At 44.0% G+C, this 17531-nt stretch overlaps 1 protein-coding gene across 2 annotated transcripts in view; it reads right to left on the minus strand.

Moving 5' to 3' along the window:
- The window catches only part of rapgef6 (Rap guanine nucleotide exchange factor (GEF) 6), a 135266-nt gene that overhangs the window by 104953 nt on the left and 12782 nt on the right, over window positions 1-17531 (minus strand). For both annotated transcript variants that reach the window (XM_080483628.1, XM_080483627.1), the window contains exons 2-3: window positions 1361-1431; window positions 611-667 (exon numbers count right to left, since the gene is read on the minus strand). In XM_080483628.1, coding sequence (XP_080339754.1) covers window positions 611-667; window positions 1361-1431 — 128 coding nt within the window. The remainder of the gene's footprint in view (window positions 1-610; window positions 668-1360; window positions 1432-17531) is intronic.

A 17531-nucleotide genomic window follows, 5' to 3' on the forward strand; every position in this document is an offset into this window, starting at 1 on the left:
CTGGGGAATCTTATTCATTCGCGCAACAGAGCATCCAATCTCATCAGATAGCCACAGGAGCAAGGACACAAATACCTTTTTTTTTTTTACACTCCGATAGATATCTGCCATTACCTTGGGAAATTCTTTAGTTCAACACAGACAAAATGCATTTGTATCCCTGTTTCTAATGATTTACATCGTTAGCCTCGGTGTCCTTGGGGCTGAGCGCTGCAAACAGAGTGAGCAAGTCAGAGAGTACCGAGAGACATCTAGTGTGTGTGTGTGCTTTGATAGTTTGAAGGTCGGCTCTGTTGCGAATGCACCTTGAACGAGGAAGTTGTCAGCTGTCCCCATTACCTCGTACCAGTCGGCACAATGCACTCTCACGGATTGCGAAGACTCAAACTCACACGGTCTGAAGTGAACCGCTTTACCTTTAGCCACATTATTCTGATTGGTCAGAATCTAAACAGCTCTAACAGTCCACCATGACTGCCCACTTGTTTGGCCCACACCAGAGTGTGGATGAGTATTCCCACATGCATGAAGAAATGGACTGTGCGAGGAACGCGGGTGTGACAGCGTCTTAAAAGAGAGGATGAATGCAGGTGTGAGAGTTTATACTTACTAGAACAGGATGTGGTTGGCTTCATGCCTCTCGTACCTGGCTGAGGTACACATCGACCTGAAACAAAGAGGATGGTGACTTTTCCTCCCTGAAAAAGCAATGGAAGTACATTCTATGCTCTTTAAGCTCATCACCCATCCATCTTTTTCTCTCAGGAGGCGCCATCTTCTCCCATTTTAGACACCATCATTACTGGCTGTCAGCTTAGAGAGTTAAGGTGACCCGCTACTCGGCATCGGGCCCAAATCCAACTCACGTTTCTTCTGCTTTTAGTCTCGGTTGTGACAGAATAATACCGTCTCATTGATTTTGGTCAATTTAACTCACTTATAAGAGAACAAGAGCTTGTAAATGAACACATTAAGTACTCTATCTGGATAACTGCTACGATGGATCATTCTTTCACCATGCATGACAGAGCGGAGTCCATAACTGCCTCTGCGCTGCTCTGATTTGCCCAGTTTCCTTGTCGCATTAGACCTGGAAACCCTGTTGTTGTCAAGGCATCGTCTGAACTCGTTTCACTAATAAATGTGACTGAGATAAAGTCAAACATTTCAAACATGCTCGGCATGAAACTCAACTCAGTCATATAAGGGATGCAGCCAGAATAGGAGGAAAAAAAAACACCAAAACATAATAATTCAAGGCCTATAAAACACGTTTGGGATGGGTGTGACTGTGACTGACACCTAATTTAGGAGCGGGAAGAAAGAGTCAAGATTTGATGTAAAAATCAAAACAACTCACCTCAGCTGATGTTCTCGAAGGTGAGAGAGGACGTCCATGTGGTACAGGTGGCTGTAGATGGTGTGCAGGTCCTGCAAGGCAAGAAATTAGGTGACATTAGTTCAACCTATTGTCATTTACTAAGACAGACATTCCCAACTTGGGCACCCAGATGCGAGGAAAATTAGATCTGTATTCAAAAATAAACAAAAAAAAACAACATAATAAGACATTGGAATCTAGAGTAGGCCTGGGAGACTCCATTACTGCTGTGTGTCAGTGGGAGTGTCCACTACTGTTTGGCTTCATTGTGAAGTCACTGCAATGGACAGCCTTTCTTAGAGGGGAAAAAAAAAAGGTTGGGAACTACTCTACAGGAATTGTAAATTGCATCACATTTCCGTGCATGCATAAAAGCCTGGCATTGTCTGTAATGGCTATTTAAAAACAAAGTTTCACCGCCTTTCAAACACCTTGTGAAGTACTTTTCTCATTTATTCGGAAACTCCTCCATCTGCAGTGGTGATGAGTATTTAAAAATTCAAGGCTTTCAAACAATTATCTCATTGTTATGAGTGAGCGTTGTCTCTCCGCACTGCGTAAATCATCTGCATCGGCGGCGATTTGACAGAAACCACTTGGACTATGCCGAACGCTGTCTGTCACATTGACGCCGTCAAACCAGGCAGACAGGCACACCGCTTAAGTGCGCACATGACAGCGGTGGAGGCATGCACAGATACGTCCACACCAGGCCTCGAAATAGTGCTTTATCAGGGCAACAGCAAGTGTATGTGAAGAGGTGACGGCTTCAGAGAGGCATCGGTGGGATCAAACAAACACAGTGGGGCTTTTAGGCGGGTGGATTGCTCTTGAACACAAACTGCGGCAGCAGGTTAAAGGTGCGTAGTTAAACATTTGTTTGCTTTAATTTGAAATTACAGGACTAAAATGACAGATATATAATCTCTCCACCACAAGAAAGTTAAACTAGTGCAGCGGGGGGTGGGCAACTAATGTTCCTAATGGGCCATAATGAACTTCAATTCTGCTCTAAGAAACGTTATCTCTTATTAGAAAGTATGTCACATGGTTCTGATTACTGGTCCTACTCTGCATCAATGACAACAATGGCGGCATCCAGAGTGGCATGACTCCCAGTCCATATTCTTATTGGACTTACTCTTCATATGCTTGGTAGTTTTATTGGTCATAATAACAATGAAACTTTGTCATCTGTGCAGAAACAACATTGCCAGCTCGTCACCTTACTTAAGAAATACACCGTTTCCAGGGTTTCTGCCGTTTCCATGTAAACGGACATCGTTTTCAATATATTGTCTATATTGTATATAAAATGCCAAAATGGTGCGTTTTCATTTGACATAGGGACTAAGTACCTAAATGTCATCATCTCTGTTAAAAACTACATTCATTTTAATGGTTAGAGTTCGCCAAAGGCCTCTAAGCGCACACCGTATACTTTGAAAACCATTAAGCAGATGCATTCAAAATAAAGACAGAGCAGTTGTATTGCACGCATCACAATTCTACATGATTTGTAAGATCTGCTTGACCTTTCACGGGCATGTCAGGGACAAACACAATACTGAACAATGCCCAGGTTAGTACTCCACCCTCTAACAGTGGACGTTTAACGGGTTGTACTGTGTAGAACTATTGTAATGAAAACTAATTAGAATGATTATTTCTCAAGATGTTCTTGAAAGATTTATTTTTACTCAGATTTTTCCGAGAATATGGCCCTACTACACATCTCATCAATCAAATCTCCAAACAGCAAAAAGCCTGAGCCTTTTTTTCCTAAAAACACAGTCGTGAAAAGAGGCCATAAACATCGGTTGCTGTATCTCACACGGTCGGCTCAAGCGGAGAATTCGAGGAAAATGAGCACATTTCATTGAGTAAAGATGAAAACCAGTTCTACGTTTTGAAGAAAGCTGCAGTTTAGCAAGAACATACAAAAATCAGGACAGCGACAATTCTCTGATGTGAAACTAATAAATCAGAAGGTCCCATGAGGACAGAATCCTGGAGCGGTGTGTTGCCTCTTTCCTCACCGCTCGCGTTGTTTGCATAAAGCTTAACTAGATCAAAGCTCTATTTTCCCCATTGTAAAGCGCCTCATACCAATACTGCGAGTCGGACAAAACGTTGGCGTACTTTGAGGTTGTCTGTCTAAAAAGCACATCCAAGAAAAAAATGCACACATAAATGAATGAGCACATTTGGGGTTTTTTCCCGAACACGATAAAAAGGTGGTCATTCCTGTATGAGTGTATGCTGATGCGCTCGTGTGTATGTAATTGTGAAGTTGAGCGTTTTTCCTCGTGAACCGAGTCAACTGACAGTGGGGAAATAGTGAGACCGAATGCGACGGACCAACGGGGCAGCTTTGAGTCAACTGGTAAAAACAGGTCGACATTCAATCCCAAGCTTGGTTGGTGTCCTGATCCTCCATGTCGCCACGTCCACGGCTGCTGTCACCGCTGGCGTGTGAATGCGTGGGCGGACGGGTGGATTTGACTGATCATGTGAAGCGTGTTGAAGCAGCTGAAGCGGTAAAATACACTATATGAGCGAAAGTTGATTTACTATCCTACCAACGCACACACCGATGTGTTGTTGGCTCGATGTGATGAGCGATGAGGGGGGGTGATCAAATGTATCAGGGAGCTAATACTCTTTAAAACATTGACGGGCTGTCCAAAAAGTCTACATGAATTAATAATGAATGAAAAATGGAAACACACCAAACTGTACTGCCTGAACATTTCCACGTTTCCCTGCGGCGTCACACAGAGACGGGGAGGAAATGAATGAAGTTTCCATCCATTTCGGCGTGAGAGCAGGAAGCGAACGCGTGAGGCATTAAGACGACAAACACTCTCATGCAGAAATCGAAATCGCACAAGATTGTTGCGTTGTCCGTCATCGTGACAAGGTTGAGAAGGTTAGACAAATTCTGTCCGAACATGTCATCAGGTGTCATAACAAAATGACGTCCTGAAACATTCATACAACAACCAGGGCCTCTTGAGCCCATGAACCCGTGTTTACACTGTTTACAGTGATAATTAAGTCCAAGGGAAGTGTAAAGAAAAAAAACAAAGTTGCTGATTGTACACAAATACTGCCAAGACGACAACAACTGTCGAAGCAACCCCCTGATTTCTAATTGTTAATAATAACATTCGGTTAGTGATGAATTAATTTAAGGTCTAGATTCATATTTTATGTTAAAATAAGTCGGTTTGCTTTCTTGTCATGTATTCTAAACTCCCGCATTCAAATATGTGGTCGACCTTCCGAACGTCCCCCGAAGGATAAAAAAAATCTTCTTTGCTCCATCTAAAGAGGGAAATTCATCAGGACAGAGAGCTCGACCCGGGCCAGCTGTTTTACAAGCAGAGCCGTAACCTCCATTTAGAGATCCCGAGGCGGAGAGCGAGCACTGGAAAGGCCTGGTTCACAGTGGTGAGAAAGTGGAACTGTATTGACTTCACATCGCAGTAATCTGGGTTAGTGAGCACAAACAAACTGCTGCAGTCAGCGCTGCTGTCAAGCTGCTGAGCGTGCTTGCGTGTGCATGTGTGTACCGAGAGAGAGAGAGAGTGTGTATGTTGTTGTGTTGCCCTGAAGTGTTATCCTAGAGATGGGAGCAAAGATTAAGCCCGGCAGCCCCAAAAGCCACCTCATGCCCGCTTGTTAGTGTCCCTGAGGTACATTTAACACATGAGGGACGGCCTGATTCAAAAAGGGGCAAAAACGGAATACACATAATGTGAATCAGTAGCCAAGTGTACGATGGAGGATTTATCTCAATATAGAAGTATTTGATGGTTTAGCTCTCGGAAGAAGCCTCATTTTGTTCGCTTTTCTTTCCGAGTTTGTATATTTATCAAGATATGTGGATGACCGGGTGATGTTGGACCCATCATGCTTTTCAAAGGAATGAAGAAGAGATGATGCAAATCTATTTCAACCTTTGATTGAATGTTACAATTAATCATCGGTTACAGTAAAAATATTTGCTGTTGAGTTTTGCTGCATATTTGTGACGCTCATTTGTCACATCAATGCTAGAATAACCTGGGAAAAGTCGTTTTTTACAAAACAACAAAACGACCATCAAACCACCAAGCAAATTGTAAAAATAAAATAAAATAAACAAAATAAATAAGTAATTTTTTTAGAGTAGCAGACAAAACTAAAAACTGAAACTGTGTTAGTGTCGTACATGGACTTGCGTACAAAAATAACACCAGCCCTGGCTGATAACCTGATGCCTCATTGAAATGACCTCCTGACCCAGAATGCTACAGAGACTTTATGACTATGACTACTACTATTACTTCACACACACACACACACACACACACACACACACACACACACACACACACACACACACACACACACACACACACACACACACACACACACACACACACACACACACACACACACACACCACTGCCTGTCCTCATTCCATGTATTGATTAGTGTAAAGCAGGTCATCAATGGGCTCAGACAGACAGATAGCAGGATGTCCGACGACGGGATCTCATCTGCTTTGTAGCCTCACTCTGCGGCCTCTCGGCGGGAGAGGAGAGTAACATGATCGCTGCATGACCCACGCTAACCTCCGTCAGCAACACACACACGCACACACACACACACACGCTGCTTGGATCTGCTGTTAGGGTGTGGCGGCTGAGGTTTGGACTTGATTAAATCTGTGAGAGGAGCGATTTTATTTGAATGTCGTGACGCCAAAAAGGCCCGACCTGCAAGGAAAAGCTGACGTAGGAAAATCGATTTGAAATATGCACAAGACTGAGACGTTATTCGACAAAAGAATTTTCTCAACACAAGGATTGCTTTGTTTAAATAAATGAAAAAACAAAACAGACTTGATACTGGAAATAAGCATACAGCTCAACGATTACCGAGTCATCAGTCTCAAATCCACGTGCTGTGCAAAGCTGATACGAGGTTCAGTAAAGCAAAGCATCCCTTGTGACCTCTGACCTTTCCTCCCCTGAGTCATGCAGTGACCTCTGTGACCTCATCTGTTATTAGCTCATCACTATATCAGGAGAGACATCTATTTACTCATCTGCAGCTGAGGCTGGAGGATTTTATTTACACTCTCAGAAAGCACTTTGATTATGTCAGATGAACCATGTCAGCGTTGATAATTACAGTTGGTAAATACGGATTTCTGGCTCACGATTGGGCTCAACCAACTTTTTTTTTTTTTTTTTTTAATAATAATTGAAGCAGTATTGCTTTAGAAGTGGATCGGCTCAATTCATCCAAATGTCAAGAGGAAATACAGAGCGGGGATACTAAAGTACAGGATGCACAGTAATGATGTAGTTCATAGATTTGAATGTTGTATGGGTTTTACAGCACTTGCAGAATGTCAGATGAAAAAAGAAAAAACATTACTAAAAAAAGACTTGAGCAACCAGAAATATCCCCCCCACAAAAAAATCTGATCAAAATCAGATTCCCTGAAGTGAAGCTGTCAAACTAAAAAGACGAATAGATTTGTGTCATAGAGCTCACGCTCATGTGTACAGACGTGTGCAAGTCAGGTAGCCACAGTGCTGCTGCCACCTAGTGGCTGAAAGAAAAAAGGTCTCAGGACACGAGCCACAGATCTAACAACAGACACGTTTAACCACCTCAAGAATAAGTAACTTCCTTTTTATGAGAGAGTAGGTTCAAACAATAAGGAACAAGATTCAAAATACTGGCTATTTTTACAGTGCAGTGATCTGAAGTCCCTGCCGTGAAAGGAGACAAGCACTCACTTCATGTCTGATCAGGTGGATCTGTGTAACTGCTTCATCCACGTTTTTTGCAGCAGTGATAGATTTGTGTTTCTAACTCTCTTTTACTCCGACAGGACGGTCTGACGCGAGGCTCACTAAAGAATGCCTGTTACTCACGAACAAACAAGCCGCGGCAGCACACAAAAGCAAGTTGTAGCAATACTGTACGGAAGTCGTTGTCCCACCCACCGCATTTCTCCCTTTCCCATCAGGAGGCGGCTTTTTAACACAGAATTTATGAGATGTAGAGGCACTCCTACATGCGAGTGATAAGCAGTGACGAAAGAAGGCCACTATTGTGCAAAGCCAAGTTCAACTTTTGGTTGTTCTTTATAGACATTTTGAGTGACTGACAAAACTCAATCCACAAATTCCAAGTTCATAATCACAAACAAAATTCTAAATATGTCAGACTCTTAGTGAAAAACTGACTTTTCAGGAGGAACCAGGTTCCCCTTTTGTAGAGAGCCCAATCAACCATCTGCCCACAGCCGCCTTCAACCAGAATGTAAAGCATGCCGGTCGAGTCTGTCGCCGTCGACAGAGAGAGTATTGTGGACCGATGATACAAACACGTCCATTCAAGCTGGAAGAACAAACAGCTTAGCTGACATCTTGCCTTCATAACCAGCCCTGAACATTTACATTACATAGACTGCTGGCTACCCGAGACTCTGTGTCAACATTGTGCTGGGATAAGCTCGCCGTGGACAATGATGCTTCACTGTGATGTCATAGGTTTTATTTCAAACCCTCCTTTTGGTGTTTTACATGCAGGGTTAGATAGATTAGAAAGTCAATCAAGTTTGTTATATTCACATCGTCACCACAGTTCAAAGGACAGTGATGGGCCGTAACATTATGACAGGTCAAGTAAATGACACCAATTACCTCTTCGAAGCATAGCTTGAAGCATGTAAAGACTTTGTCGTCAAATTTCATGTAGGATTTGATAGAATTTGACAAGGCTGGCTTAGAGAATCCAAAAACACATGGGATTCTGTGAGGTCTTCCAGGTCTGAAGCTTCCAAAGCTTTCCAAGATGGCCCCACCTCACATCTTGGCACCTTCTTTTTAAGTGGGAAGACCCTTTTAAAATACTAAAGGGTTTCTATTGTCGTCACTCTGAGTCAATATCTCCAAGTCCCCAGCAGTAAGTCTGCACACTCTCCACGGCTGATTGGTAGAAATTATACACACAAACACTCACTGGCCACTTTATTAGGTACACCTGTCCAACTGCTCGTTAACGCAAATTTCTAATCAGCCAATCACATGGCAGCAAGACGATCTGCTGCAGTTCAAACCGAGCATCAGAATGGGGAAGAAAGGTGATTTAAGTGACTTTGAACGTGGCATGGTTGTTGGTGCCAGACGGGCCGGTCTGAGTATTTCAGAAACTGCAGATCTACTGGGATTTTCACACACAACTATCTCTCAGGTTTACAGAGAATGGTGCGAAAAAGAGAAAATATCCAGTGAGCGGCAGTTCTGTGGGCGCAAATGCCTTGTTGATGCCAGAGGTCACAGGAGAATGGCCAGACTGGCTCGAGCTGATAGAAAGGCAACAGTCACTCAACTAACCACTCGTTACAACCGAGGTATGCAGAAGGGCATCTCTGAACGTACAACACGTCCAACCTTGAGGCGGACGGGCTACAGCAGCAAGAGACCACACCGGGTGCCACTCCTGTCAGCTAAGAACAGGAAACTGAGGCTACAATTCGCACAGCCTCACCAAAATTGGACAATAGAAGATTGGAAAAACGTTGCCTGGTCTGATGAGTCTCGATTTCTGCTGGTAGTGGTGGTGTAATGGTGTGGGGGATATTTTCTTGGGACACTTTGGGCCCCTAAGTACCAATTGAGCATCGTGTCAACACCACAGCCTACCTGAGTATTGTTGCTGACCATGTCCATCCCTTTACGAACACAGTGAACCCATCTTCTGATGGCTACTTCCAGCAGGATAACGCGCCATGTCATAAAGCGCCAATCACCTCAGACTGGTTTCTTGAACATGACAATGAGTTGACTGTACTGAAATGGCCTCCACAGTCCCCAGATCTCAATCCAATAGAGCACCTTTGGGATGTGGTGGAACGGGAGATTCGCATCATGGATTTGCAGCCGACAAATCTGCAGCTATCATGTCAATATGAAACAAACTCTCTGAGGAATGTTTCCAGTACCTTGTTGAATCTATGCCACGAAGGATTAAGGCAGTTCTGAAGGCAAAAGGGGGTCCAACCCGGTCCTAGCAAGGTGTACCTAATAAAGTGGCCGGTGAGTGTACATGTCAAAATGCTAAATATTTTCTTCATTTTCTGCAAACTGAACAATTTTCTTATGACCATGAAATCAACATGGGATTGAGAAGCAAAGTATTGCTACCTGTGACAGTTTGGATGTATTCAATTCTTTTGTGACTGACAGCATTATTTATATGACGACAAGTATAATCCCTCCCGCTCTGGGCTTTTGGAAGCTACACGTGTGGGTGTGTTTAAGCCATCATGTTTCCATGGAAAAAGTATAATCAAGTTCATACATATGCTATGAAGTCTCTCTACATACAGTGAAATGTGAAGCACAACACAGCAGTAATCATTCTTAAGCCCTAATGGTTTAAACCGGAGTGCCGACAAGGTCGACTGTGATCCTCGGCATCAAAACGTCAGACTGGATCGTCATCCTGACAAAACAGGACCTGAGCTGACAATCATCTGCTCCACCGTGCAGTGCAGTCTTATCGCTGTCAGCATCCGTGTGAGGGTTCCAATACATTTGTAGCAATTAAAGCTCAAGTCTTTCACCTATCGCTCTTTTCTACAAAGCAGAGATACTATTTTCAGGAACAAAGCCGGGTTGAAGAAATGGACTGGAAACTCAAAGGAGGGCGGGGGGGGGGGGGGTCAAATGCTGTGAAGGTCTTTTCAAGCACTCATCACAACACGAATCTGTGTGGCAAATCATTTCAAGCACATACTGACATGAGCCGATGTCTACCGAGCGTAAACGCTGAAAACTAACACCGAAGGTCCCGGCGAGTTTCCGCACCGTGAAAGCCGAGGAGTTGGGTTCATAAAAAGCCCAGTGACGACAGCAGTGGCGCTGGTGGTGGAGCGAGTTATGGAAACAGGAGGAGAGAGGGAGGGAGAGAGGGACAAGAGAAGAAAGTAGGGGGGAGGTGTCAGCCATGTGCAGAAAAGAGAAAGTTGTACTTGAGTCGGATTTTTACTGGGCGACTGGTAAACTGTCAAGTCACCGTCAGAACTAGAAAAACCAACAGCTTTTGAACACACCTCGGAGATTAACGGCCCAAACATCTGTGAAGAGGAGGAATTAACACTTCCACAGTGGAATATGCTTAGTTCGAAGTGAGCAGAATTAAGGTTTTCAAATGAATCACCGCTCCCCCTCCTGGGAAAGACGCCAGCTGTGCGGCAACTTGCATGCAAAACAGTTCAGACTGTCACTTTTGCGAGCGCTGCACCATAATTTCTGACTTTGCATCGGGGAGAAACGATCGCTCCTTCTTTACTCCCGACTGAAAGACGGGTGAGGAGCAAGTCTGGCCCCAGAAAGCACCACGGCAGCTGCCATGTCTTCGCCAGCCAAACCAAACAGCCACACACATACGCACAAAAACACTGCCACACACAGAAATGGAAAGTCTGAGCGTTTATGTAATCTTAGCTGCTGCTTTTCACCAAAATGAACGGAGCAGTCGGAGGAAGTTTCGCTCGAGTCTGCAGTGAACTCACTCGTGTTTCGTGAGGAAAAAGTTTGCTTCCCAAGTTCTCATTGCCGGTGCTGAACTGGATGATGTTTCACCGGTGTCCATCTTGGTTAAGCTGTGTGGTTGATCAGTGTGTATTAAATCACTACGTTTACATGGACACTCAAAAATAGATTCATTGCGTTGCTCCAGATGGATTTTTAAAGTACATGAAAGCATGTCACCTCGACTGAAATCGATGACGAAAACGGAAGGGCTCTATTTTTTTTGACGGATACAGACAGAAGAACCGTGAGTCCATTAAGCTGCATTGTCGAAAAAAAGTCCATTTATCTATCAATTTTCAACAGCCACTTTATACAAGTCAATGATGTGAGAAGCAAACGACAATAGGGAAAATGCAGGACACGCCCCAGACGAGTCATCACAGTGCAAACACAAAAAATCACACACACAGTCACACCTTGCAGCCATTTAGGCCCCGTTTGTACGAAGCAACAAGTGAAAAAGCATTATTTTTACACTTGAGAAAAGTTTCACATTCACACGGCGACGTTCTGAAAACGATAAATTTAGCATGCAGGGCCACGAGTTGGTGCTGTTGGTTGTTTTAGTAATGAGAGCACACACACACACGTGTGAGCGATACGCTATAAACATCAACAATGGGGAGTAGTACCTGGAGACTGGTATTGACAGATAATGAAGTTGGATTGATATTACTGGCGACTGTCAACTAGAAAACTACCAAGTCCCAGGAGAATACGGACTGGGAGTCATGACACTCTGGTGGCATGTGCACAAGCACTATTTACTATGGCCATGGTGCACATGCGTAGCCGCAGTCTTTTCAAACGGTTGCATTGCCCTCCTTTTACACGGAAACAGAGTCGGGGTGTTTTCAGTGTCTCCGAACACGGACCCCCAAGACACAATGAAAGCTTTCCATTTTCACTGGACAAACGGAGCCTTAGAAACAACTAAACCCAAAGACGTGTCATCTTCACTGGTCCTTCATGTGGACAAATTAAACTTTGTTTCATTTAGAAGCAGAAATATGAGAGGACGCACAGGAAGAACATGAAAACTCCTGTCAGAATGACCCAAAGCCAGGAATTTAACCACAGTCATCTCTCGTTTAAGTGAGCCTGTACTAAACACGGCACCACCGCGCTGCATCGTTCAGACAAACACCCATTTGAAAAAGCAATCATGACGAAAACAATTTGCAGCGCTACGCACGTTATCAATGTCAGCCTGTCTGTTAACCTCCGGCAGGCAGGTGGATAACATTTTATTGTTTCGATTAGCTTCCTAATAGATCCCATTAGAATAAATTGGTGCTGCAACTTGTGCTTTCAAGTTGTTCTAATTATAATGTACCCCGTGTCCAAAGTAGCCGTTGGCGGTTTGGGAATCTCAAAAGTCATCCTAAACACCCTTAAAAAGCGGTGTTTTCCACTCCCTCGTGCTCCCTCTCATTACTTACTCATTTTGTGTCTATCTATCACTTCCCCGTGCTGACAAGAGTGCAGTCGGCATCCGTTTGTTATGTCCTCTGAACTGCTCAGCTGCTAAATTCACTTCCTAGTTAATCTTAATGATTCCAGCTATAAGTCTGGAGACATGTGGAGGCGAAGCGCGCTTTTCATCACTTGTGGTTTTCAGACTAATATCCTTCCCCCAAACAATCTCCGCAGCCCCTCAGCGACGGGCAGCGCGGCAGTCGGGGAGGTTTACGTGAGCTGGAGCTGCAGCAGATGTTGGGAGACTGAACACGCAGTACCGGGCTGAGCGCGGTTACTGCGGGCTGCTGCCAGACGGAGCTCGGCCACCATGCAAAGGCTGAGGCGGGCTGTTCAGTTGAGGCAGAAACGTACAGAAGTGAACATGAGGGGGCATGTAAACGAACACCGCACTGCTCTCTCTCCACTTAAGTTGAACCGGAATGAGCGACGCGCGGCCCCCACTTGGCCCATAAACTGCCGTGCGCGTGGCCTTGCAGCCACAGGCGGGCTTTGTCGGATAGCCGAAATGTGGAACAGATAGCCCACCTCGTCCACCGATCTGTTCAGACAGGCAGCATCGGCTTCTCACGCGCTCCGCGCAGCGCCACAAATCAAAAGGCAGAGCCGGAGCAGCGAAAGCTCTACACTTTCTCTTTTTGGACTGCAAAGACAAATAACAACAAAGCTCCTTACAGCTGGGCCCGCTCGCTTCAGATAGCCCGTGGGACTGGAAGAATTAGGCCTGTTTTCGTTTGGTTCGGTTTCACATGAGCTTCAGAGGCTCCTGGGGCCCCACGGAGTCATTCAAACCAGGTGAAACAAGAATGACGGCTTTTTATAGTGCGAGCAAAACCTAAGCCAAATCCAACCACTACAAACAGTGCCGAAACGAGACCAATGCGCACAATTAATATATTTAGTAAAACTATTCACGGAATTAAAATCCGTGCCTCCGTACACTGAAAATAGCGCAGTGTGTCAAAAGTGAATCACGACATCAAAAGCCAAAGTCAGACCTCCAGTCAGCTTTCTAGATGCCACACAACCTCCTCCACTGAGCTGCGTCTTATCCGTGTATGCTTAACCTGATGCGCGTTACAGTGGACTTGCTGGACAGTGGGCCATTTTCATGAACTCCCCCACCGCCACAGAGGTTGGCGGGAATGAACTTTCTCTCACTCACTCAACTGTGGGATCTTGAAATGAATACATTCCCTGCCTTGACGGAAGTAGGCAAACCAAAAAAAAGACTAACCGAGACCACCGAGGTCTTGAGGTCGTCTGATCATGACAAATGCAGAACAGAAAAACGGGAAACAAAATGAGCTAAAGCCTGTAGAGAAATTAGAGGTCAATCGGGTAAAACTTTGCAGTTCCCTGAGCAGAACTGTTGACCAATTGTGATTTAACCCAAATCCTAAGAGAATACATGATAATTGCCTTGATTTCTAGATGCATAGTCTGAAATAAAGCCCCCAATATCGCACAACAATTGTCCTTGTGACATAATCTGACTTTGCATGATAACTATTTAGAGCCTACATAGCTGTATTGTGAAAAAGTGAGAATCTCAGAGACGGCTCATTCATTGGAATTCATGATAAGTTCAGGAAAAAAGGTCAGAGAAAAATTCCAAACTTTACATTAATATGACATGACATACCCGTCCAAGCTAACACACAGTCTGAACACTGATTAAAGTAGAATGCGGCAGAAATATAGCGACGTGACACGGCCCAGATTTTTCCCCAGAGGCTTGTCAAAGTGCATTTTCTCAATCCTGGATGACTGTAACAGCGTCAGTTATTACTCAACCCGTGTAAAAGTGTGATAAGGGGATGGATGGCTAATTGCTGAAGCAGAAGTGTGTGGTCAAAAGGCTGACAGACATGTGGGGAGTAAACATCAGCTGCTGCACATCAGAAATACTAATAATACGAATACTTAAAATGTACTGTGTGTTTTTCCTTCAATCTTCAAAGGGTCATAAACACAAGAGTGTATTGATATTTAAATGCAGCCTAATCTGTGCAGATCATCACTTCCATGCTCTATGGAGGACAGATTTCCTTCAAAGTATTTAAAATGACAGTCGGGAGGTCAGGACTGGAGCTAGCCACTGTATTATAGATAAACTGTTGCTGTGTGAAACTGTGTCACCTACTGCAAAAGTGTACAACTTCATCTGCTGTCACATCTTGAGGCATCCTGTTCCCGATCTGGAGGTACAGGTTAGGAATAAAGTCACCGCTGCCACATCTTTGAAGACGTACAACAAGGTAGGTATTTGAGAACTGTGGAAATGCACACTTGTTTAGTCGTGCTATATGCAACAAACACGCAAACAACCTCAGTATTGGTATAACCTCAGTGAAGAGTTGATGCTTTTGCTTTCTCTTTCCTCAGAGTATCTGTCTGAAAACACATTATTTTGAGGAAAAACAACCACACCGTGACATAGATGTACACAATGGTGTCTGATATCCAAACAGCAACAGTGCGAGAGAGGAAAAATGCAACCGATATGACCTGAAACATGAAAACAAAAAACAAAAAAGCACTATAGGATAAGAAATGTTCCTCGGAGATTAAGGAAGAATTTCTATTCTATTGGTCTCTCAATTCAAACGCCCTTTCAAACTAACCCTAAGAGTTAAACAAGGTGGAGCTCTGCTGATTGTTAGACTTAGGTTTAGGGCAGAGTTAAAAACAATACATCCAGATGCCGTATTACGTTGTATGTGAGCATCTTTTCTCAGCCAACCTCCATGTGTCATTGTTGAATTGTGCTCACAAAGGCAGGCAGGAAGTTTAAGGAATCCTGCCGTCACATTCCCCACATTCCAGAGGTGAGCGCTGTAAATTCTTGTCCGACGTGTCAAACAAAAGACTCGAAGTAGCAGGTGACTAATGAGAAACAAGGGAGGCATGTGTTGGTAAACAGAAAGTACTTTTTTTTTTTCTTCTTTTTTTTAAAGTGCCTTGACTTGGGCAAAAAAATCTAAATCCAATATATCACTAAATCAATAAAATACAATAATGTGACCAAGAGGTTCTACAGACAAATGTGTCACGTGACATTCACACCGAGCTGTCACCATAGGAGTGCACACACGTTGCCACCATCGAATGGTGCTGAAGACACGTTTGCAAATGGAACAGCTTATGCCTGCGGCAGCTCCAGCTCACAGGAAACATTGCAAAGACTCGGGTTGCTCTGCTCCACCGTGCTGCTGAACCCCCCTTGCAGGCTACATCCAGGCCACTGTACAAACCTGCAGATACAGTAAAAAAAAAAAAAAAAAAGAGTAGGCTAATATTCTTGTGCTCCAAATACTTGTTCACATTCAGATTGTACTGCTATTTTAATTCTGAAGAGGTGAGTACGGGAGGAAGCACGAGTCCATGTGATGCTGAGGTACAAAGAAGTTTCTTTTGTTTCCTTTTGTTGTTTCCAGTCTGTCTTCATTCTTGTGAAGGTTGTAACATAGAGGAATGTAAAAAAAAAAAGCATTGCTCTCTCAGACAGGAATGTTGTCCCAGCAACCTCTTGTTCACGTGAATTTGTATTCACTCAAAATGCTATCGGGAACCCTCATATTCCAACTTGAAGATTACTCTGTTTTGAGTGTGAAATATTTGGTAAGCTGCTGAAATTAAGGATGCAGATCAAATGAAAAATGTGCACGAGAACTATTTACCATAGGCAGGTCACGGAGACAGTCAGAGTGTTTTCGAAAAGTTCCATCTTGGGAGCCGTCTTTAGAAAAGCTGCAGATATAGTGGCCCCGAGCTGCATTTGTCACGAAGACGGACGCCCGAAACACGACGAAAGTTTTGCATTTTCACTTGAAGACATATAAACTGCGCCTGGGTATTCAAAAAGGTGGATGACGCCTGTACTTGAGACACATATTAACACCTCTCATGTCACTTCGGCAAACAATACTGCGGAAAACAATTCAAAAAGGTATGAATGTCTTTGTAGTCTCTGCTCCTGTAGAATTGGCATCCTGGTTTTTTGTTTAGGAGGAGACCGAGGGGGGTGGGGGGTGGGGTGCCGGGGGGGGTGTATGGCAGCTTGGGGTTTGTGTTGTGATGTGGACGGTGACTCAGTGTTTCCACTGAGGGGTTCTGCCAAACACGGGCCTCCCACAACACTGCTTCTGTCAGCACTGCAGACATAATCAAACTCAATAGGGTCATCTGGCAGCGACCCCCCCCCCCCCCCGGTGTCAGATGGATGTGATGGGGCAGTTGACGCCAGATTGTAAAACTTCGGGGCGTTCCAAAGTTACACTCGGAAGTTGTCATTATGTGATTTTTTTTTTTAAGATGTACAGTTTTTGAAAAGGGAAGAAAACGCTGCCAAAGTGGTGGGTAGAGAGAGAGGCAGTCACGGCAGAAAGAACCACACATTACTAGTATCCATTACACACTCCGCTGTACAGCGCCCTGTTCTACAATGTTGGGAGAACTTTACAGCTTGGTGAGCACTCCGACTGCACATTGATGAAGAACAGTGAGATACTGCAACGCAGCATCAAGCATGAATAAAACGAGCAACTACAGTAGCAGCACATTCGCAGCCATCTGAGGGAAATGGGAATGAATTTAAGTGAAGAAAAAAAAAAAACAGAGCCTTGCACGTTTTAGTGTCGGTCGGTTTACCACCATTTAAGTTCAGATACGCAGACAGACATTTTTTTTTGCCAATTTTGAAAAGTGTTTCCAAGTGTTTTTGGGAGTGTGGGTCATCTGTGGTTTCGAAATCTGTTTCATTGGTTTCCAAAGACAGTCCTAAAGGTTGATGTCAAGGTTAGCTGCATTTTTTGCGAACACTACAGTGTGCAATGACGGTAGAGATCAATGTTTAACTGAGTAAATATTCTTAAATTTCTGGCTTTAGTCTCTAAAGATGAGAGGAATTCAGATTTAACAGGCAAGCTTGGATCAATGGACAACCATACATTACTATTTAAAATGTTGATGAAGCTTAACTGGCATTTTTCACCTCTTTTGGGCAACGAGATCGTCTAAAAACATGTGAAAAGGAGCACGTGGCAAACACAAGT

The sequence above is a fragment of the Lipophrys pholis genome (genome assembly GCF_963383615.2).
Source record: "Lipophrys pholis genome assembly, chromosome: 16".
In the NCBI taxonomy this organism is placed as follows: domain Eukaryota; kingdom Metazoa; phylum Chordata; class Actinopteri; order Blenniiformes; family Blenniidae; genus Lipophrys; species Lipophrys pholis.